Source organism: Oreochromis niloticus, linkage group LG11, assembly GCF_001858045.2.
Source record: "Oreochromis niloticus isolate F11D_XX linkage group LG11, O_niloticus_UMD_NMBU, whole genome shotgun sequence".
Lineage (NCBI taxonomy): Eukaryota > Metazoa > Chordata > Actinopteri > Cichliformes > Cichlidae > Oreochromis > Oreochromis niloticus.
Window position 1 is genome coordinate 31,488,437 of NC_031976.2, and position 22,331 is coordinate 31,510,767.

Consider the following 22,331-nt stretch of genomic DNA (forward strand, 5'->3'; position numbering starts at 1 on the left):
TCTGATTTGAAACCATTCTCCAAAACTGCGCACAGGCCAGCAAACATCTATAATAGGGAACTTAGAATTGGCAACAGGGCTAACATCTGATCTCCAGGGAGAAAAACGCCTCTCCCTCTCTCCACACGCTGATCATAAAAGCTCCTAATTCTTCTCTGGGTGGATACCAAACTCTCCCTCGTCGGCTTCTATTCATTCTACAACGACAAGGCAAACCCTCCTCCCAGTCACGCTTAGATTTTGCACAGTATGCGCGCAAGGCAGACTTCACTATGTGGTTAGGCTTACTTGAGCCTTGGCATGTGTCACATGGCTTTATGTAGGCTATGACATTTCAATCGTCGCCATAAAATGTATGTGAGGATACACTCATGGACACCTGCATGACCTAACTGATCATGAGAAACCTGGAAAACCACGTCACGGAATTCTAGACCGAACTGACCCTCAATCACCTAGTTCCCTTGGCGACAGTCTGCCTGATGTAAGTAAACCTTCCGCTGATTTGCAGAAAACATTTGGGAGTATGTATTAATGTCCTTTGGGTGCTTCAAAAAAACACCCCAGTGCTAGTACATTAAAAACCACCATGCAAATATCAGTCAGTTGTAATTAGTCTGATTTAAAGTTCTTAGCCATGATTGCCACTGTTAGAATATAAACATGTGTCTTTCGTAAGGGAAAGCAATCTGCTAGTCACATATGGCTCTAAATTGAGTTAACCGTTAAAAATACAGGTTTCCAAATGAAAGGGGATCGTTAATGGATCCGATTTTCTTTTCATTAAAAGCCTGCATTCAGTATGTGGGCGAGAGGATGGGATAATTGCTGGCTTTAGCGCTCCTCACCTGGAACGTGACAGGATAACTTTCCCACGGTTGTTTAATATTCAGTGAACTCGCAAGCCCTAAGCAGGGAATATCGATCAGCACATGTAATGTATTCCTTGCATCCCTAACAGGCATCTGTAGAGCAAAGATCTCAAATGGCAGAGTCTCCTTTCATGATTTTCCTCAAGCAGTGAATTATTCTTTTTACAGATCACTATTTAATCTGGTATTCAACAGTGTTTTGATGAGCTTTATAACTACAGAGAGAGCCAAATCGACTTTTCTCTGAAACATACCTCTCAGACTAATATTTGGACTTCAAAGCAACTTTTTGCTGACTTTTATATTTATCAATGGCTAATTAACCTCACATGGGAAAGCAGAAATGATGCAATTTCTTGGGGCTAGCTTAACTAGCCAGCTTAGCAAAAAAAAAGAAAAGAAAAGTGCAAACCTCACACAGCATGCAGTGTTTTATGAGATGTCCACACGCTATTAGACACTCAGAGTTGCTGGACAGGAGCCAGTTTGTCAGTTTGTTACAAGAACGCATACAAATGCATTCGTGTGTCTGTGCTTAAGCACAGCCGGCAAGCTGTGAGGAGAAAAACAACTCTCTGTTTGTGATAACAGCTCTTTCAATGTCAGAACAAACAGTCTGCTGGCCCCACTCCCCATAACCAGGACACGTGTTCACATTGGCCATATTCACACTGAAACAAAAAGCTTCCAGAACATAGAGTGCAAAAACAAACCTGCAGCTAAGTTTAAATAAATCATCTCCCTGTAATGGGAAAGAAGTCCCTCTGAAAGAGCGTAACTACTTCTACAATGTCAGCAAACATGGCTGCAGCCCTGCCGTACACCACTCAGGCTAAACATCTGTGTCAAGAACAAAATTCAAGTGATGTGGATGTGCGCTTTACTTCACTCCCAGTTCTCACATCTCTAAGTAATTTTATCCTTCTGCTCAGGTTGGAAACATTAAGTGAATTTGGATAATGAAGGTTTTGGATTGCTTGACGTTGAGGTGAAAGTCAGGAAGCCCTCCAAAGTTTGACTCAAGGCTGTTTATAATTACAATTCAAATGAGCAAGGAGTCAACAGTTTTCTCATTTTTTTTGTCTTAAACAACAAGTAAAGGTCATAAAATAGTGGCTCTTATTTTAGAGTTGGTCTAGATTTAAGCATAATTTATGGTAATGCTCTATGCTATTGAATAATGTTTACTTTGAGGGCAAAGCCCAAATTAATTCAATTATAATAAAGTTCATATATTTGCCCATTAAAGTTCTGTCACTTTCACCCTTCAGATAACTCCTGTGCACATTAAAATTGATCTGTTTGGACAGTTGGCTGGAATCCAAAAGAGCTGCTTGAGATGGAATAGGATCTCTGATATTTAGCTTTCGGCTGTTTGCACTTGTTAGCTTGACACTGTCTCGCCAATTTGAAATAGTAATTTGTTTTTTTTTGGTTTTTTTTTTTACTTTTTTGTCTTTGTTTGTGCCAAAATCAGTGCTCTAGGAAATTATTCTTGTAACACATCAATTTTGGGTTCTATGGTTATTATTCTAGGGTTGCTATAGGTTATTTGTCACATAAGCCCTGTTTTAATTCAGGAAATCCTTGAATATACAGGCTAGCGGTTTAATTTCTCGTTACATTTTTTGAGTGAGGTTTGTCTGCAACAGGGTATATAGTGTGTGCATGCAACACAAGAGTTCAGGTTGGCGATTATGGACTTCAGAGTTTGAGCAGTCTAGCTATGGTCTTTATCAAAACACAGAGAATTGTGCTGTGGACAGTATTAAGGTCTCAGCCAGTGCAAGTAGATCAGAAAACCACAGAACTGCAATAGATGTAGCAGTCTCAGACCTGCCTTCAGCCAAAAGACTTGAAGGAGAGACTGAAGCAAGCCTCAAAGCCTTGTGTTTTTAATGACAGAATGTGCTCTGTTATTGAGAAGACTGATTAAAAGCCTTTTGTGTCACAGTCTGGGCGGCAGTAGCATATGGCCGGAGGGCTTAAGCATAGAAAAAAGAGATCTGTAGTACCAAATCCCTGGGACAGAAGCAAGGAAGTAAAGTCATGGAGATTAAAGTGAATCTGCCTCATTCCTCTGCTGCAGAAAGTCCTCATTCGTGTATAGGCTTTTAGCTTTCAATTGGAGTGCAACACATAGCACTGCACTGCAATCAAAAAATAACTGAACATGTTAAATTGGAATTTAAAGGTAGACTAGATGACTTCAGGTTAGAGTTTAATAATTTCAGAATGCCCTTTGGTGAAGCAGGCATGTTTCTTTTTTGTCATGTATACCTTCGAGCCCTGCAGCCTATGGCCCTCAACTGACCCCTGGTCCAAGTTTAAGCTTTAGGGAATTTTGTATTACAACTCTCAGGTTGGCTAATGGATCCTTTTAGGGAACAGTTAACATTAACCATTGTTACATATATAAAAACCTTTATTCCTGGTATATATATTTACAGAATTCTTTTTTCCTAAAGCTTTTTAACTTGAATTTGTTTCTTCATAAAGTAAATATGGACCTCTTTTGCAATTGCTTTAAAGACGTTTTTGTTTGCAAACTTCTGCCTGGCCTCCGTCCAGTGTCCAAAGTTTGAAAGTTCGGTGTATAAAAAAAACCTCTCACAGTTTTCACATTGTAGAGAGTGTTTATAGGTTTGGGTGCATACTGTGAATCTATGTCAAAGACTTATAAACAAACATAAAAAGACAAATGACAACTGTTCTTCCTCATGTACACATAAGAGTTCATCAAGAGTGCTTGCATTTGCTCTCAGGCTTTTGTTTTATACTTTCAGGTTACTTTCAGGGAATTGTTTCACTGTTTCAGGGAATGGTTGGACTTTGGATGGACTTTGCTCTAATTACATGCAAATCATGAAAATGCATTTATAACACTTGTGTTTGTTAATATGTCACAGCTTAAAAATGTACAAACTTTTAAATCAAAGGGACTGTAAACATTATGAAGTTATAAGCATCAAAGATTCTGAAATAATGCAGATATATTCCTCTAGTGATAACCTGCAAACTCTTTCACTGTCCCTGTGGATATTGTGCAGGTTTGAGTTTAAATTAGCTCATGCATATTTTTGAAAAACTTTACAGTTATCTCAGTGAGTTTCTCCTAGACTCAAAATAGTCTACCTGCCTCTTTATTTACCTTTAATTTTTCCTTTTTCATTTTGACTTGCCTGAATGTTTGAATCAGAGTTCAAATTTTTCTCTGCTTTCATCTTCTGAGATTTTACACCTCTGAGATCTGAACAGTCTCATTGCTGTTCTGTTTTTTTGAGGCAAGCAATGATGTCAATTACTGAAAGAGGATCAGTTTTTATAGCTCTCATACTGCTTCATCAGTACCCAGCACATAGTCTTCAATTGAAGAACAACATGGCACTCGCTCCGCAGAGGCTCGTACATAATGAAAAATATGCAGCAGTTGAGCATCAAGGTCATTGTCGAATAGGATTTCTCAAGAGGGCTGAAAAGTCATCTACGGAGTGAGCAAATAAGGCCAGGTGGCTGATGAACTCCAGGAATAGTTTGACAAACCCTATCGCCAGTGACAAATTAAAGTGTCAGCGGCCGGCCTGTGTGGCATCACATTACCTGTGTTATTCTGTGATAAGTCTCACTGTCGAGCCAGCAGCACATGGTCGTCTGGAAAACAGCCTGAGACAGCTATGAAGACAGAGGTACAGTAACAGGAGACCTGGGCAGATGCTTGTCTCTGAGTATTGATTGGACCAGACGTCCAGACGACTTTAACAGCCACTGACGCAGGCTGTCGAGCTAGAGTGGAAGCTACCTCTTCATAGCTCCCACGTCCAACTGAAAAGAAACTTGAATAAAATGTGCAATTATATATTGTTGCATAGCATCAGCTAATATACTAATGTTCCCTGGTGACATATAGCCTTTTTACACGTTTATATTCAAAGGTACTGAGCAGCCATTATGTTATTTTGCGACACAGGCAGCTTTTACAATACATTTTCATACAGTACTATTGCGCATACCATGTTTTCCACACTTGCGGTTGTAATAAGTTAACACGTAGCCTCAGATTTTGAGATGTTTGTGGTTGGACTGATCCTGTGTCTCCATTCATGTTGTAGGAGAATTGTGAGTAGGGCTGAGAATGCTCCCGGGGATGTTAGTGGTGGGATTGCATGGAAAATGTAAGACTGATGCAAATGTTGGCATGGTACCTCAAACTACATTGATTTAAATTCTAGTGTCTTGTTCTTAATCTCTGAAATGATATGGAGAGTCATCACACCACTTATCCCTATGGACCATGCTAGTGATTTTCTCTTTAGTCTTCGTAAAACACAAGAAATGGTCAATGTAGCCTGTCTACTGTAAATCTAGTTAAAAAAAAATTAAACAGGGAACATAGAAAATATTTTCAGTCGCGAGCTTCTATTTCTGCTGTTTCTTTGCTGACTTGCATTGTGAGACTTTGTAAAATTATAAGACATAAAAATAAATTTGTATCACCTTTTACATAGTATAAAGGTGACACAAAATATATTCACCAAACACCAATTTGTTATTTAAATAAAAACCACAGTGGGAAGTGATAATTAAGAACGTGAATTATGACTATTGAGACTTCCAAGTCATACAATCAGCATGCCTGTCTGTTGTGTGAGGACACAGGACCTTTGACTATGGCTACCAAAAGGTGTCATACATCACCTAAAATGCCTCTATGTATAGAAGAATTCCTTTCGAAGTACACACTTTCTTTTGCTCTCATATACAGACACCTTCAGCCTCATGTCAGGGCAGCTGCAAGAGTAATGGCCCCAGGTCTCCTCCTGAACACAGACTAATGAGAATCTCAAATACGACAAGCAGAGTGCATTTATCACGCACTCACACTTAATGACACCACCACCCAGGCTCAACTGCATGCTCATGCCAGTATCTAGCCCCTTTATAGATGGCCCCGTTTGTCCCTCTGCTTTTCTATTATTGTAGCTGCCTGGTCAAGCCTAGTGGAAGGATGGAGAGGGAGGGGGCGGGGGGAGCAGAATCAGACTCTGTGTTTGCAGGTAAAAGAAGACCTTCTTTGTGTGTCTCTCTCTCTTTTAATTTATGTGTTCCTGTGTTTTTTTTAATACACCACCCTCCCAGTGTGAATTGGTTTATTCTCAACTTCTTTTATTCTCTTTGTGTCTGTTTTTTCTCTTGTCTCTAAAAACCGAAAAATGCAGATGAGTGGAACTCTTCAGCTGAGGAATGGTGAGGGAGTTGACAGATGAATGCTACATGCACTACTTTGATCTACCTCAATGAAGTGTTGTTGTTTTATTTGTGGGGTGACATGGAGCTTTGTACAAGGACTCTTGACTCGAAAAGCTTTAGAGATCTGCCTGTCAAGGTAACACGATTTTTTACACAATTAGACACCAGGCAGCAGACATTAAGAGGCATATTTTCTATGTGTGTTCATTAATTCAGTTAAGCTCATCATTTTAGGGAAAAAGTCTCATTTAAATAAAGATTAATGCTCACTTCAGGAGTTAATCATGTCAAGGTAGTGAAAATGTCATCATAAATACAATGCCCAATACATGGATCTTTATGTTGGAAAGAATGATGATTGGAACTGTAATTAGTTGGACTTCCATGGGAACCCCCGATGCCTTTAATGACTGTTGGGTATTTAGACAGAGATAAGGGCTTATCCTCCTTAAGTGCTGGAAGGGCTACATTATCTAAACTGAGATCCAAGCCAAGCTTTAACACACAACTCAGACACATGCAGGAATGCAAGCAGGAGAGCCGACAATAGTGATGTACTGCATGCCTCCAATGGACCTGAAAGTGACTCGGATCACTTGAGGTACAAGTAGTTCTGATCATTTGTCACCAGGTTTATTGCAGAAAACTAATCAGCTAAGCAGAAAGGTTGCTTTCTAAATATGATAGATAACCAGGACAAGCCCTGTTTGTCTGAGCAGTGCCAAGTTATGTGATAACTTCATCTTGTTTTCAGGTTATATAGAATCTGAGTTAGAGGAATCATAAAAAATGTCAGCTTACTCAACATGTATGTATGCAGCCAGTCTAGCCATGTAGAAACATTTGTTTATTCTGTCAGAAATGATTAATCTTTTGGCCTCCACTGTTTTCATTAAAAGAAACACTGGGGGAGTGTCTTAGTCATTAACATGAGTGTTACTTTGTTTTTGTGTATCCATCTGAGACTACCTAAGCTGCAAGGGGACATTAGATGGATGTTATTTTTAAAACTGCTGTAGCTTTTAAGGGTTTAATTGTGGTAAAAACCCATTTAACCCAGCAAAGCGGCAAACATGAGATTCTCTGTTTCTACTAAAAAGAGGTCAAGAATTGCAATCTGTTACTTTGCAGTAGTTCCTCATTTCTTAAATCTTGGAAATTTTCCACCACTTATGTTGTGTTGTTTTGACTCGTGTAGCTCATGCTCAAGGTACTTAATTAATCCCAATGGAAATTTTTAGGGAATCATCCAACAAGGGATTGAGCCCAAAGCTGGTCAGTTGTATATTGCAGTGTGTTGAGGGTCGTTATATATTTGTGTCATTTGGCTACTGTAAGTAATCATTAAAGTAATTTAGCCCTGTTAGTAATTTGGTGTTGAAGCAGGACCTGCTAACCTGAAACTGAGTGGTGGAATTGATTGCATATCTGATTCCAGATCAGTGATCTGTGAGATACTGTCATCTCCCCCTCTGCCAACTCCTCCTCCTCATTGAGATTTCTGTCTTTTTACTGTCACTATTCATGTCCCATTTCTCTGTTTGATGTCGCAGCTCCTGCTAACTTCCTCTCTTGTTCCATGACACACTGGAGCCTTTGATGAGGTGAAAGGAGCCACACTGCTCCTTGGTGTACGCTAGCCCGTGGCCATTGACTTGGGCAAGACGGGGTTTTTACAGCCATAAAATGAGATAAACTGAGCCTGAAAGCTTCTGGGTCTTTCAGTATGTGTTAAGATGATATCATCAGTGTGAGACGGTGGTAATAAAAGTGAGGTCAGCTGCCACCGTGGGCTACTGCCCTGAAAGGTAGCATTGTCATGATAAGACTGCTGTCTCTTTTCATCTCTCCCTTTTCTCCTAGTATGGGATGAAGCTGACATGTGGATGTTGGGTTTGAGTGGAAAAGGCATCTAATAATTGGATGCATGCTTGCGTACGGAGAATGTTTGTCCCAAAGACAATGATAAAGTATTTAATCTTCCCAGGAACAGTGAGCCACACAGGCATGATGATGCCATTATCTCTGTGCAGCACTCTCACCAAGAAGCCTCACTCTTAGCCTTGATTTATATTTCCCTTCATCAGCATCGACCAGTCAGATTGCAAAAATCATTCATTTATAAAAGCAGGGCTCGCTGCTTTTGTTCTTCCTTAACCAAAATTCACAAAATGTACTTTTGTCACACATTCCCTTGCTAGCTCCCCCCCCCATTCCTTGTAATCTTGTTGGGATAATGTGACAGCGATGGATCTTCTCGGTGACGGTTGTGTGATTGCCTCCGCTAACAAGGGATAAAGGCAGTGGAAGAATCTTCACAGCTATTTATCTTCCTTTGATCAATTCTCAACTACTCTGCCTTGCTCCGTTTTATCTTTTGACTATAAATATCAGCTTTGGCGCAGCTGAAATTGTGACCTCTTCTTTTGTCAAGACTAAGAGAAATGGTCAGGCGCTCCCCTCATTGCATGATAGTGAAATAAAAACATTTCCACACAGGGCGAAAACACCATTGATTGGTTGCGGAAAACAAGTAACAGATACCTTACACCTCTCAGCTTTCCCAACGACCCCTCGTTTAAGTGACCCGAACTTTAGAAAGATCCCCCTCGAAACTCACTTTTTACCAAGAGGGAACAAAAGTCGTGGTAGATTGATAATTCATGCAGGATGTCTTTCAAAATAGGAAGTGTGAAGAGTTTGAAATGCAAACGGTGCAGCAAACTAATTGGTACCACAGGGGAGATGGAGATCAAAGAACCTCTGTGTTAATAGAGAACTCGCACTCTCTTTTCGTCCGCCGCCGAGTTAATGGACACAAAGCCACTGTGAAGTCCTCAACAGTGGTGGTCCTCGGTTGAAGCATCCTCAGCAACAGCAAGCAAAAAAAAGATTGCACAGCTTCTGACTCATTTTATCAGTGGTGCAGGTTTTAGCACTGATTGAGCCTTGTCAAATCATGAAAATGTAAGGAAAACCTTTGAAGTATTGATTGCCTAGGTCTTTTTCATGTCTTTGCATTTGTTGTGAGAAAGCCATGAGTATGAGGATTTTTATGTACACTTGTACCTCATGGGGGTCTTTTTTAAATTCAAGCTTCCTTATATAAACCTCGCCGCTCTGCTTATTTATCTGATGACAGAGCAGATTTTTCCTACACTGCTGTCTGATTAAAAGCCCACGCCCACTCTACAGTCATTGTTGGTTTTTTATTTTAGCAATAAAGCAGTTGAGTATACAATAGGATCATAAGCAAGATAAGCTTCTAACCCATTATTTGTATTGCTGTTTGCACAACAAAAAGTCTCATTCTTGTTGTGATTTCGGCCAGCTTGGCATACTTCTGCTTATGCATGAGGTTTTGCTTTTGTTTCCTAGGATTACTGTTTTTTTTTTTTTTTTAACTGCCTACTGCAGTGACAGCTGAATCACAGCCTGCCAAGTCACCCCTCTAGAAAACTGTATACACAGTCTTCTCAACATATTGCTTGGTGTGAATGATACAACTTAGGATATAAAATAAAAAAGTAGATATAAATAGATGAATAAATGACAAATAAATGTGTAGGCACACCCACATGACTGCAGGCAAACCTCTTAGCTCTTTGCGCTCCTCTTCCCATGAGTTTGTTTATTCACCTTAGGGGATGCATAAACATCACCAAAGCTTTTAACCACCTGGCTTGCCTTGACTGAGAGCACAGGCAGTGGCGTCTTCGCTTTAGTTCTGGTCTGAATGCCCATCACCTGGCAACAACAAACCTTTTTAATGGCTCACATCATTCTCACCACATTTTATTGAAGCATTTTATTAGCATATTTTGATCCTGTCTGGATTGTTGGCTGCTTTACCTGGATAACCTGTGCATCCTTTTATGCCCTTGCGAGAGGTCAGCAGTTTTGTGCAAATTGTGACAGATACAGGCACCGTGATGGTGTGTAAAGTGCACTGTGACAGGAGATTATATCTGCTCTTTCTTCCTTTATATCAGCACTTTCATCATTGCTTTAGTACCAGAGCAGACAACAATGTACAGCATCAGAACAGAGGTGTTGTATTTCCATAATGTCCATGCAGTTGAATCAGTTTACAGGGAGAACACTCATTTAACATTTAGGATGGTATCAATTAAAATTGGTTTGTCCTTTATGATGTATTTAAATCAGCCGCCTCACCCCTACAACAAACAAACAAATGCAAATTTAATAAATTTCACACAGTTTAATATGGAAATTAATTTACCCATAGTTCAGTGATTCCTTTTTGTAGTTATAGTTGGGACACATAGTCAAGGGAAAGTCCTCTATTCGATTTGTTGGCCGACTTCACCTGTGAGGTCAGACTGGAGTTCCTGAAATAGAAAGTTAAAATTGGAAACACAACATAGAGAAAACAACAACAATCGTCCCGCTTTTCCCCCTTTGCTCTGCATTTCTCATCAGTGGCCTCTGGGGGTATCCAATTATGACGCCCTTGAGGGAATGACAGTGCTTGGATTTCTGTCAATACAGGGTTCAGGTAGTGTTTCTCAATAACAGTGTGAATTATTGATGACGGAGAGATTGAAAGGAGAAGGGGGTAGTTAACATTCACTTTTATATATGAAGAGGAGAAAGAGATGAGGGAGCTAGGTTAGCACAGATGCTGCCCAGCATATTTTAAGCTGATCTATTTGATTAGAAGACCCCAAGGTAAGTCTCGATTTAAATGCCATAAGGACTCCGGAAGATTGAAGGTGGATCCTGACTGACAGGGAGCACAGAATGTTAGTGGAATTATAGGCCTCCCTGAAGATGAATGTAAATAATTAACAGGAGGGAGACGATTGAAGAGGATTTCACTGGTGCAAGCCTTATCCTTCTTCCACTGATAGCCCTTTGGGGTTTTTTTTCACCCATTGCAAATAGACATGAAGACGATGGATGTTGCCTGCAGCAGTTTTGCAGATCGATCAGAGAACCGTCTCACTGTCTGAGTCCTGCATAGATCCCCCTGTGTGAAGTCTTGCCAACTTGATGTCTGTAGAAAGAAGTCCTGAGAGCAGGCCTGACTGCAGGCAGGGCTACTTTTCTCCAAGAGTGATGCCCAAAGCAATTGGTGTTAGCCAGCATCATCTATCCCTTCCTATTGAATCCATGCTGCTCAGTAAGACGCTAATATTCTCATCTTTGCCCGAACAATTGACAGTGTACATTATTCATTGCGGAAACGGTTTCCAGACGTTTGTTTTCTCTCTCCATCAGCGGGGTTGTACTTTGATATCAGCTCTCTAAAGATCTACCATCTAAGCTTAAGTACAAACCACACTGTGGTCCGTGGGGATTCTGTGATGAGAAGAGAATGGAGATTTCTGACATGGGGTGACAATCGATGGCCTGTGCAACAGGACAACCCATCACTTGTCTGAACTCTGCGGGCACTGAGGTTAAAGCAGCACTTTCCTGGGAGCAGGCTGAGTGGCATTGATGGCGAGGAGGGTCCCAACCTCCCCTGACAGACATGTCTCATCCCGGATGCCATCTTGCCCTCTCTTTTCCATGGCACAATGCGGACACTGTGAGAATAAGACTACATTATACTGACACCAGGCAGTTGACATACTAATCCAAGAACTAAAGGACTACAGGGACCATTGATTTTCTATTCTCGGTAAAATGCAAGAAGCCAGCCATCACTCCTCTTCGACCTGTGATGCTAATGGACTTTTTAAAATGTTGCCACAGTGATCCCCTGGAGCCGTTCTGTTTTTGCCACTGCAGGACCTTTTGAAAAGCACCAAAATCCCAGTTCCTTTATCTGACATGTTTGTATTCAGCACCCCATCTTCGATGTCTCAGCTGTGTGAAGTGTTTGTACATAGCATCTGCCTGGCCGGCGACCAGTAACACTGGAAGTCTGATTTAATAATGAAAGTGGCATTATAAACATGAACATAAGTATAAACAGTGTTTCTTTTTATGTGTTAAGATATGTTTAAAGATCTTTTTATCTAGGTTGTAACTACACTACAGTGAACTGGCTTGTACCATGTGCAGCATCTACCTAAAATCTCGAATCCACCTATGTGTCTTGTGGGGGTTGTTCTTTCAATTATTGTCCAAGGCTCCTTGATCCCAGTTCCAATTTGCAACCACGGCGTCTTTGCGGTGAGCCATTGGAAATCTAATTAGCAAAGTTTCTCCTGTCTGGGAGGGTTCAGGGCAGAGTTGAAATAACTGGCAAAGGAAAGAATTGCTGCGAACATTTGTAGAGAATATTTGCAACAAAGAATATTTTCACGACAGGTTGTTTTTCCACATCAGCTTTTGAACGTCAACTGTGGCTTTATGTGGAAATATCTGAAAGTATGCAGGAAGAGCAGGATTTGAGTGCTTGAGAAAAACAACTCTGTGCAGATGGTGATGTGCTGTGTGATTTGTGTCATGGGACTGCAATGAGATTGGTGATCTGATGAACCTTCCAAAGGGAGTTTGGGGAGGGACAATATGGCTCAGGACTTAACAATGGAATGTTTGTCTCACCACACACCATTCATATCATGTGTTGTTTTTCCTCCGGTCACATTAAAATTCCCCTGCAGTTGTTTTGACAGCAAGACCAAAAAATAAACAAAAAAAAATCATGAGGCAAAAATATTCATTATTTTTACAAAGCTAGGAAACTCAGATATGGTCTCTCATTCAAATATTTACATTATTTATTTGTTCATTATGTGGATTATACAGTTAGGTCCATAAATATTTGAACAGAGACGACTTTTTTCTAACTTTGTTTCTGTACATTACCTCATTGAATTTTAAATGAAACAACTCAGATGCAGTTGAATTTGAAAAAATGTGAGGAAACAAAGCATTTTTTTAACACAACCCCTTCATTTAGGGCGTCTGATTTCATTTCAGATATGTGTCCCTATAAAATCTCTAAACAGCACAGAAAGTCCATCACAGAAGATTAATTGTTGTTGGAGCAGGTTAATGGAGGTATAAAGGGTGTCACAGATACACTAATGGAAACTGATGTTTCTTAAAGCATCTCAACTCTCCATATGCCTTCTTGCATGAATAATGCAACACCACGACCCTAATTGTATATCCTGCAGTCAGGGTCTGTTTCCTTCTTCTCTTACTCTTCTGCCTCTTGCTAAGTGCTCACTCTGTAAAGCTTGAACACCGCGTCCTCAAACATACCCTACACTTGACTTATCATGTGGAAGCCATATTCTTGGTGTTATTATAGCACCCAGAATAATAGCCTATTTTGTAATGGCCTGCTGAGAGCAGAGGCTAATGTGGCTAATTGTGTCTGAAATTATCATGGAGTCCAGGGATATGCTCGCTCATTATGCTGACCAGTGTTTCCTGCAAATATGTGAGAACAGAAACTAGTGTGGCTTCAGACAAAAAATTCACAGCCAGGGGGCTCAGAGATATCAAAGCGCACAGAGGTGTGAGGTGAGAGGTAGACTCAATTCTGTGGCTATCAAAAAATGAGTGGATTAGCCTCCCCACCACTGAAGCACGGGTAAGGTCTGGGAATATTAGAGAGTGATTTTGCATCAGGATTATGCTCTACTGTTCAGTTGTGCAGCAGGTGTTGTCAGAAAATAGAAGTCCCAGGAGTTGACAGGTGCATACAGAGCAATGCAGCTGATTGAGGATGAAATGGAAATTTAGATTTTAAACGTGACTTTTTACGGGACAGTTATTCTCAGGCAAATGGGGACGCGGAACATAAAAATTTACTTGCAGGAGTTTATATATGAATTTAAATGACTGCATGGCTCAATTCGTGACAATGATTTAAGGTCATCATTTCTTATTGTTTTGGTCTGATTTATGCATTAGCCCAGAAAAGGCCTGAATTCTGTGTGGATTCATTTTACAAATCCAGATGCGGTGCTGTTGGCTAATCCAAATGAATGTCAGATCATCATTGGTGTGCCACAGCATCCCAGAAACACTTACCCCTCCAAAGAGGCCCAACTGCCAGTCTCTCACAGATTGCTTAACACGTCCAGTTCATTAAAACCAAAATGATCCAAGTCCTCCCATCAAACCCTAGAACACCGAGAGCAAACATGGAATAGGATCAGCACTGGCCTATATCCTTTGGACAGCTGTCAGCTCATCAGCTATCCCTCTCTCCTTAGACTGCACAGAAAGTCATTAACTGATTAGACTTTGTGTTAGGTTAAATTAAGAGAGCTCAGAGTTCCAGAGGGTAGTTGATTTGTAGACACATTTTTCAGTGTGTTTTGCTTTGTCCGCTAGTGTAACAGTTCAAAAGTATAGTTTATGCTCGTTTCCAGTTCCATATCTTTATGTTTCTTTGACTCTAGCAGGGTAGCTTGACTTGATTTGCAGTTGGAAAGGAAATATGCATCTATCTATAACCAGCCCTGGTGCAGCTGTTCAGTTCATCCTGTCTAAAACAAGCTGCTTTAGCTCTCCCTTTAAGCCAGCTTTCTTTTGATTAGCTGCATCGTGTAAACAGAAGGTTTTAACCGTTTAGCGGCTGTACTCACAGCCACAGCTGTGTGCACCATATTAACAGTATCACCTGTTTTTGATGTTATACAGACCTAATGGCATTAAAAACTCTTGAAAACAGAGCTTTTAGGGCAGACTGAAGACTGTGCTTTTGGCACAAAGGACTTATTTGTAATATACTGACCTCATTATTTGGAACTTTGGCCTTATTTAATATAAGAATCCACTATTGAAACTGTCTGTATGAGAGAAAACGGGGAAAAGCATAATAAGTCTACTTTAAGCTGTACAACCAGAACAATGTGAGCGATGGAACAGAACTAAAGGCAAGAGCATGGACCTTCAGTACGTAATGTTTATGTGCGGCGCACCAAAGACGGTTTATTCTGAGGAGAACAGTTTTAGTAAGGCCGACTTCATCCAGAGATTTCCTACAGATATAATATACTGTGATGTTTGATTTCATAGTTTCAGGTAAGAAGTGTCTCTAAAACAATCAATGATGCTGCATTCAGTACCTGATTCACATACAATAAATCACACCCAGAGAACAAATTTATAATCAGGTGAAATGTTTGATATGCACTGCACAGTGTACACGGCACAGAAATGAGCATTTGATCTTTTTCAAGTGCAGAACTGAAATTGTTTTTTGTGCAACATTGATTCATTGATGTGAGCTTCTTTGGCTGACTTCATTTGCCAGCATTTAACTTAAAAGTTTAGCAGCTTGTGGAGTATATTTTCACATGATCTGACCTTGCCAGTATTTCACACTTGAAATCTGAAGGTAAAAATCAGATTTTCTTTTTTTTTGGTGGGGGGTAGTTTTTAGCCTTTATTTGGCAGGGCAGTAGAGAGCAGACAGCAAAGAGTAAGCGGGGAATGATGAGGGAAATAGTGGGTAGAATCTAACCAGGAGTTCTACTTTTCGCATATGCTGAACCAGGGGTGGGCGATATATCCAATACACTCGATGAGTATAAAGACAAATCCCTTCTGTCTAGATTTGCAAGTATTTATTTTTGTCACACAGCTTCTAGCAGTAAAGTTTCTCCAGCACCAGTTCAGGATAATGAAGTCCTCAACAGTCTGAAACTCAACCTTAACTACAAGCTAATACTGTATGCACAAACCATGTGGGGTATATTACTTGACTTGCATAAGCTCTTGTACTCAGTATGGTTGTCTTGTTTTCACACTCTGTTGGTTGCCTTCCTTTAGCTAAGTAGGTTGTCAATAAATGATCTCTGCCTTCCTTTCTCACAAGAATATAGTGTTCCCTGGACACGCTGCTTGGGTTTATGTGCGGCTGTGCGTATTCATGATGAAAGTGGATAAATTTTGACATTCGGCTGTTTTATTGGTAGTTTAACGGTATAAATGACAAAAGTTCATTTAGCCTTTTTCTGCCGTGAATGTTTTTGACGTTTTAAGCGACTTTTCTCACTTATTTGTCTTTATAATAACATCATCTGTTTAAATAGCTGCTTCGCTGGGTGGGAGAATAAAAACAAAACAGCCAAATTATACCATATGAGGCTAATTCATCAGGTATATCGCTCTCATATACTTACTAAGGCAGGCCACACAAGCTGCTGTAATTCACAGAGTAAACACAAACAGACACTCGCCCACTCACGTCGATTTATGGTGTTGTGATCATCGCTTGACCTCATTGCTAAATGCAGCTTTCTGCCTGCATTTAAATGAGGCACACTATTATCAATATTGATGACAGTTCATGTCTCTGTTGACTTAATTTTCTGCTCCCACTTAAAACCATGTGGCCCAAGTCTCACTGCCAAGTGACACAGTGCATAAACTTGGGAGGGCTTGTAAGATCCCCTGTAGAGGACACATTGCCCTCAATAAATTGGCAAGGAGTGCAGGTCATCACAGTTTGAAGTTGGTTTCGACAAATCCCTCTTCCATCCATCTGTTACTGTCTCTTTCCTCAAATATCAAACAGATGTGGAAATTAACATTCATGCATAATCTCAGCCTTGTGTACAATGTCTGGAGCTGTTAATTATTCCCACACAGACACTCGAGTCCAACTTTTATGCAAACTTTTTTTTTTTTTTTAAAGAGGAAATATTCTCAGAGCTCCTTTGTCAAACACTTTATTGAGAATGATAATCTGTGATTTGAATTCTTGGAGGTGGATGAGGTTGCAACATCTTTACTTGATAAGCTGTCATTGTTGGTTTTTGTTTGTTTTGTTTTGTTTTTTGAGATCATTGACAGATACTGCTTGTGGTGTTATTACATCTTTCTTTGACTTTTCAGTTTTGAAATCTTGATTTCGATGGCAGCACCCTTTGTTCGGCTACGGAGTTGTTCCTCTAATTATGCAAGACAAGTTCTTCTCTCATGCTAACAAACGCACAACAAATGAATCACTTTCTGTTTACCACCCAACTTTTTTCCAAAGGACATGCTCTGTGTACATTTGAATGTTTAGCACCAGGTGTTCAAATTGACAAATGCAGCAAGTATTTGTACTATTTAAGTCTTGAGCATTTGAATGGTACAACCTGGCACATGCAACCTGTTTCCTTACTCTGTGTACTTTGGTGCAGATCTGCTTGCAGGTCATGTTAACATTTTCTGATATCAAAATAAAGCCACTTTTAAACAGTGAGCCTTTTGAGCCATTTGAGCCTTTGTGATAATGGCCCAGGAAACTGTCCTGCCTTTCTCGGGCACTAACCCACACCTAAGCCCAACAGTGTTTGCCGGTATTGAAAAGATGCCTGACGAGACAAGGTCCCGTTATGTGATTCATTAGAGAGTGCATTTTCATCTGTGAAAATTACTTAATAAATGTATGAGGCTCTCCAGCTTGGGTTTGTGACTTTTCTCGCACTGATTCTGTTTCTTTTTTTATCATTATTATCCATCAATTCATTTTCTTTGACTTTACCAATACATTGCAGTCTGCATATTGAAATATTTTGTCATTGTAGCTTAACATATCCATTTTTAAGTAATATTTGTATTTATTTTCCATCTTCTGAATTGTTAAACCTTTTTACCCCTGAGACCTAAAAGGCTGACTGGGTATTGCCACCACCCTGCATGGTGGGTGGGCAGCGTGGACACCAAGAATCACAAAGAAATAGAAAGTTATGGGAGAATTCAAAAATACCAAAGATAGCAGTCACTTCCAAAAAGCCAATCATCTTCTTTATAGCAGAATCTGGAAACATATTAGCCTATTGTGTTGTTGCATTGATAAATTCCCACAAGTGAGTTTCCTACACTTTCACCTCTGTGGCAGCAGACATATCTACTCTTTGCCATAATAGAAATCCACGTGAATATATATATTTTTTTTGTTATTCTTGGTTTTCCAAATCAGAAACGTAAATTAGCACAGTGCCAAACTTTTGAAAATGTTTTTTTTTTTTTTTTAAAATAATATCACCAGTCCCGGTCACCATTGCCTTTAAATTTACAGCCCTGTCACAAATTATATTAGCTTGGGCCTTTTAACCAGACAGACAGGTGTGGCAATTCTTTGGAAGGATGCCTTTCAAACATTTATGGTCCTGACCTATAACTCACAATTGATTCTCCATATAAACCACATAATCCTGCTGCCACTCTCTCACCACTGCAAACAGAAATGTTGAACATTTTTTTAATTATTTGATGGTCTCCACCTTTAGTTCCTCCTGTAAAAGCATATAGTTGTATGTGAGAGATGTGTTCCTGTTCATCCCCATTAAATTTCATCAGTTTCAGGCTCTCTTTGGTAGGGTCATGAGGTTATGGGAAGTCTTTAAAGCCTCCTCAAATTTCTGAACAACTGGTGACTGTTGCAGTTGAAGGAGCTGTTTTTGCACAAAGCCCATGTGCTAGAGCCGCCTTTTAGAGGTGATATTTAAATATACACAAAGTGACCTCTTACCTTTTACTAAATTAAACAACTGCGAGGACATCTCGCCATATCAGGCTGAACAAGGAGTGTTCATTCTTAAAGACACGGTTGGGCAGTGAATGTTTAAGTGTCCTTGTGGTCAGGGTCCTGCAGCCTGCCTTCTCTGCTGGTTGCTTCCCTCACACGTCTGGTTTGGTCTGACTCCATCTGCCTTTTTTTAATGCATTTGCACTCTTAAAAGTCAGTGGTTGGGCGGACACTCAATCACATCACTGCATTGGCATGAGGCATTGCATGCTAATAGGAACTAAGATGCCACCTTTAAACATTACTCTAGTCATTCTTCAGTTATGTAATTGTTGCCTTTTAATTTAGAATCTCTATAAAATGCATCTATATCCAATACATACTACTATATTAGAAGTCGACCAGCTTATAGTGTTTGTGTTGACTGTCTTAATTTTATTACACTGAGGTGTCTCAGATGTAATATTGATAATAACAATGTACCAACTCCGTGCCTTTTCTTTTTTCTTTTTTTTTTAAGGTTGGTTAGGTGAATCTGCTGTGGGCCATGTGTTACTGGTGAGGTCTCTTCCTCTGCCAAAATGAGGCCGATGGTCGTCTTGCCTCGACCCATCCTGCCAGCCTTCCTGGCTCTCACCTTTGTCGCCTTCTTAGCTCAGCTGTCCTCAGGAGCCACGCCGTTCCCCCAAGACCTGGAACCAATCAGCGTCGTGGGCAGAGAAAGTAAGTTCAAAATCTGTTGTTGCCATGGTGATCCCTGTTGCAGGAGTACATGTAAATCTAGAGCGAGGGTCACTAAGGCATATCTCGTCACTGGGGGATATAGCTTAGTGAGGTGGATGTGTTTAAGGCTATGTTTGCAGCAAGCAAATCTGTAGATGTTTATTCTGCTGCTGGAACAGCTATAATTAAATTTATTTGTTGAGCTCTGCGCTGACTTGGTGTCGAATAAGGTCACTTCAGTTTTAGTATGCATGATTAAAAAAGGTCTCAGTCAGAGCAGAGGTGCAAACTTTTAGCAAATTTGCAGAATAATTTTGATGTAAAGTGTCTAGCGCTGATTTTTTATTTTTATTGTCCATGTATCTGATTCACATTAGGATACAGCTGGGCTGTTTAGACTGTCCAACAAGCTAAACATTGTTTTGAATAATAAAACATTTATTGTATGTGGCAACAACCGGAGTGTGTAAATAACGTATGCAGTATATCAAAAAAAGAATATTTTCACAATGCAAAAATTCTTCTTGTTTGATTTATTTAGGTTGGTGTAAAAGTTAGCGGCCAAATTTCTCACCAAAAATGTTCAGTATTTTTCACAGTAGTTTCATTTAGCACTGACTATGAACAATTGTAGGAAAAATGACTCAGCTGTCACTCTGTGGGTCTTTCATGTGTACTACTACTGACTGGGGTGCAAGAACACTGACAAGAAATAAACACAGCAAATATTTCTTTCCTCCCTTGGTTTAGATCAGAGTTTGGCAAACTTGTGCTACAAAAAAAGCAATTTTTCAGTACTTTTTGCAAAGCAAAACAAAACCCCACCTGTATGCCTGCACAACACATACATACTGTCGTTATAATGAAGGTGACAGCTGGTTAGTCTACTGACATCATAAACATTCTTCATTTTAATTTTCATATTTAGCTTTTTTTCCTGATAAAGAGTTGGATCACCACTGATAATCGATATTTGTCCCTACCTAGGAGACGGTGACTACAATATGGTTTTGATTGAGGGTTTTTTTCTTTTTTAGTTAACATCACCTAAATTAATAAATGTCTGAATTGTCCTTACTCTTCAGTCCCTAATAATACCATAATTTAATTAATTCAAATGCATACAAAATGACCTGTAATGCTATTTATATTTTTTTCCTGTAATCTTTCATGTGAACAAAAGATTTTCATCTTTTGATAGCACAACTGTCTCAGCCATATTCCAATGACAGTCGATAGAAGCTAATAATGAATTATTACCCCGGCTCCACATGTTACCACAGCATAAGACATTAAAACTTCAGAGCTACAGCTGGAAACCAGCAAGTTTTTGATTTAAGAGACTCTTGAAGACTTCTAACACACTCAAGACACTGCTCTGTTGGACCACCCTAGGGACCCATCTGTGGCACCCAATAACTGGGAAGGTCTACAGAAGAGGTCTTGGCTGCTAAATGTAATGGCCCATAATTGATTTAAGAGGTGGCTGAGACCATGGCCCACACACTGTAATTGATCTATCTGGAAGAGAGTAACGCTACCATTAGCAGAAATAGCTGCGCTAATAGTGCTATATGTGGAGCTCCGTCCCAGGTGTAATGAGAGCAATTTGTCACTTCTAGTTCCAGCAGGTGACAGCATGGTGCAAGGTCCCTCACAACTCTGAGACATCCATTATGAATCATAGTACTTGGTCAGGATGAAGTCTATGAAATCATACCTAAGTGACTCCTTCTTTTAGAAAGCGGACAAATAATTTTTCTTACACTTTTGTTTTTGACTGACACCGTGCTGTTTAAGTTGGGCATATTTAGGTTTTCCACAGCCAGTACAGCTGATACAGGTTATACAGAACATGACGCTATTAATAAAATGTCTAGTCTTGTTTAGGATGCATGCACTGCACTACCCATTTTCATGATTGGTTTCAGGCAGCTTTTTTGCTATTCTTGGTTGTGTATGATGTCTGAAAGAGGACGTTTCTTTAACATTATTATCTTAGACACACAACTTTTTCCTTTGTATGTTAGAGGCAGCCAATCAAGAGAAACCGTCCTTAAAAGAGGGACGTTGTTAAGGTTAACCTGAAATCTCTTGTTTCAGTCAGTGAATGAGGTGCTGCTCCAAGGCTCTGCATATGATAAATAAGAATTATTTTGAACAGTTTCTCATGCAAATCAATTCCAACAGAGTTCAAGAATAAAACCCTGCAGTTGAAAAAGGGCATAAAAGGTTCCTTTTAACAGTTATCATTACTATGCAGTAGCAATAGCATTTAAATATTGAACTAAGTCCTAGCAGTTATGGATAACATGTCATAACTTAACGTGTGTCCTTGACAGACTGTTTCTTCTTTCTTTCATTTGTTCTTTAAGCAGCAGGTGAAAAGATTAAATGCAGTCTTTGAAGTGCAGTTTGGGGAATACATCTCAATACAAAATCGGCTTTACAGCATATCATCTTTACCTACTCCCACTGTCCATGAAGACTAAAAGCTAACCAACAAGATGGTCAAGAAATAACATTGTTGGCCACATTAGAAGTGTTGCTGGAGCTTCAATGTAGGATTCTACTGTAGTTCTTTGAGTACTTGGTCTTATGAGTTGTACGTTCTTCTCGTTGTAGTGATCCTAAATGCCTCGAGTCATTATCCTGGATTTTTCTGCTAGCAATGACCTAGCCACAGCCAAACAGGGTGTGAAAGTGCTAAAGAGTAATTAGAAATCCTCATTTGCCAAGGGGGAGGATGGCAGGGCGGGCTGTTGAGCCACTGGGAGTCTCTTCACCAGACAGCACAGCAAGGTCCAGCACTCAGCCAGACATTAGGCATTTAAATCTTTAAACAGTCGATTTGAGACGAGTGGTTAAAGGAGCGTGTACGGCTCCCTGTAGAGAGACTAATTTCAGATTGTGGTGTATTTCTAGGGGGGATTGCTAATTCAGCAGCAGCCCAGGTCAGATGGGAAGCTGGAGGGCACTTAATACAGTACTTTACAGACACAGAATGCTCTGGCCTTCAGCTGAATCTTTGCTTAGTTAAAAAGAAGAAGAAGTCAGCAGGGGAAGTATCTGTGATATGGAAG

General features: G+C 40.0%; 1 protein-coding gene across 6 annotated transcripts in view; it reads left to right on the forward strand.

Annotated features, from left to right (window-relative positions):
• Positions 1-22,331, forward strand: part of sema6cb (semaphorin 6Cb) — a 149,045-nt gene that overhangs the window by 66,841 nt on the left and 59,873 nt on the right. For 5 of the 6 annotated variants that reach the window (XM_005455151.4, XM_005455148.4, XM_003450302.5 and 2 more), the window contains one exon: positions 19,046-19,248. In XM_005455151.4, the coding sequence (XP_005455208.1) occupies positions 19,107-19,248 (142 nt within the window). In that variant the 5' untranslated portion in view covers positions 19,046-19,106. Of the gene's footprint in view, positions 1-6,098; positions 6,117-19,045; positions 19,249-22,331 lie in introns of those variants that run through there. The other variant, XM_025911396.1, reaches the window with a different exon arrangement.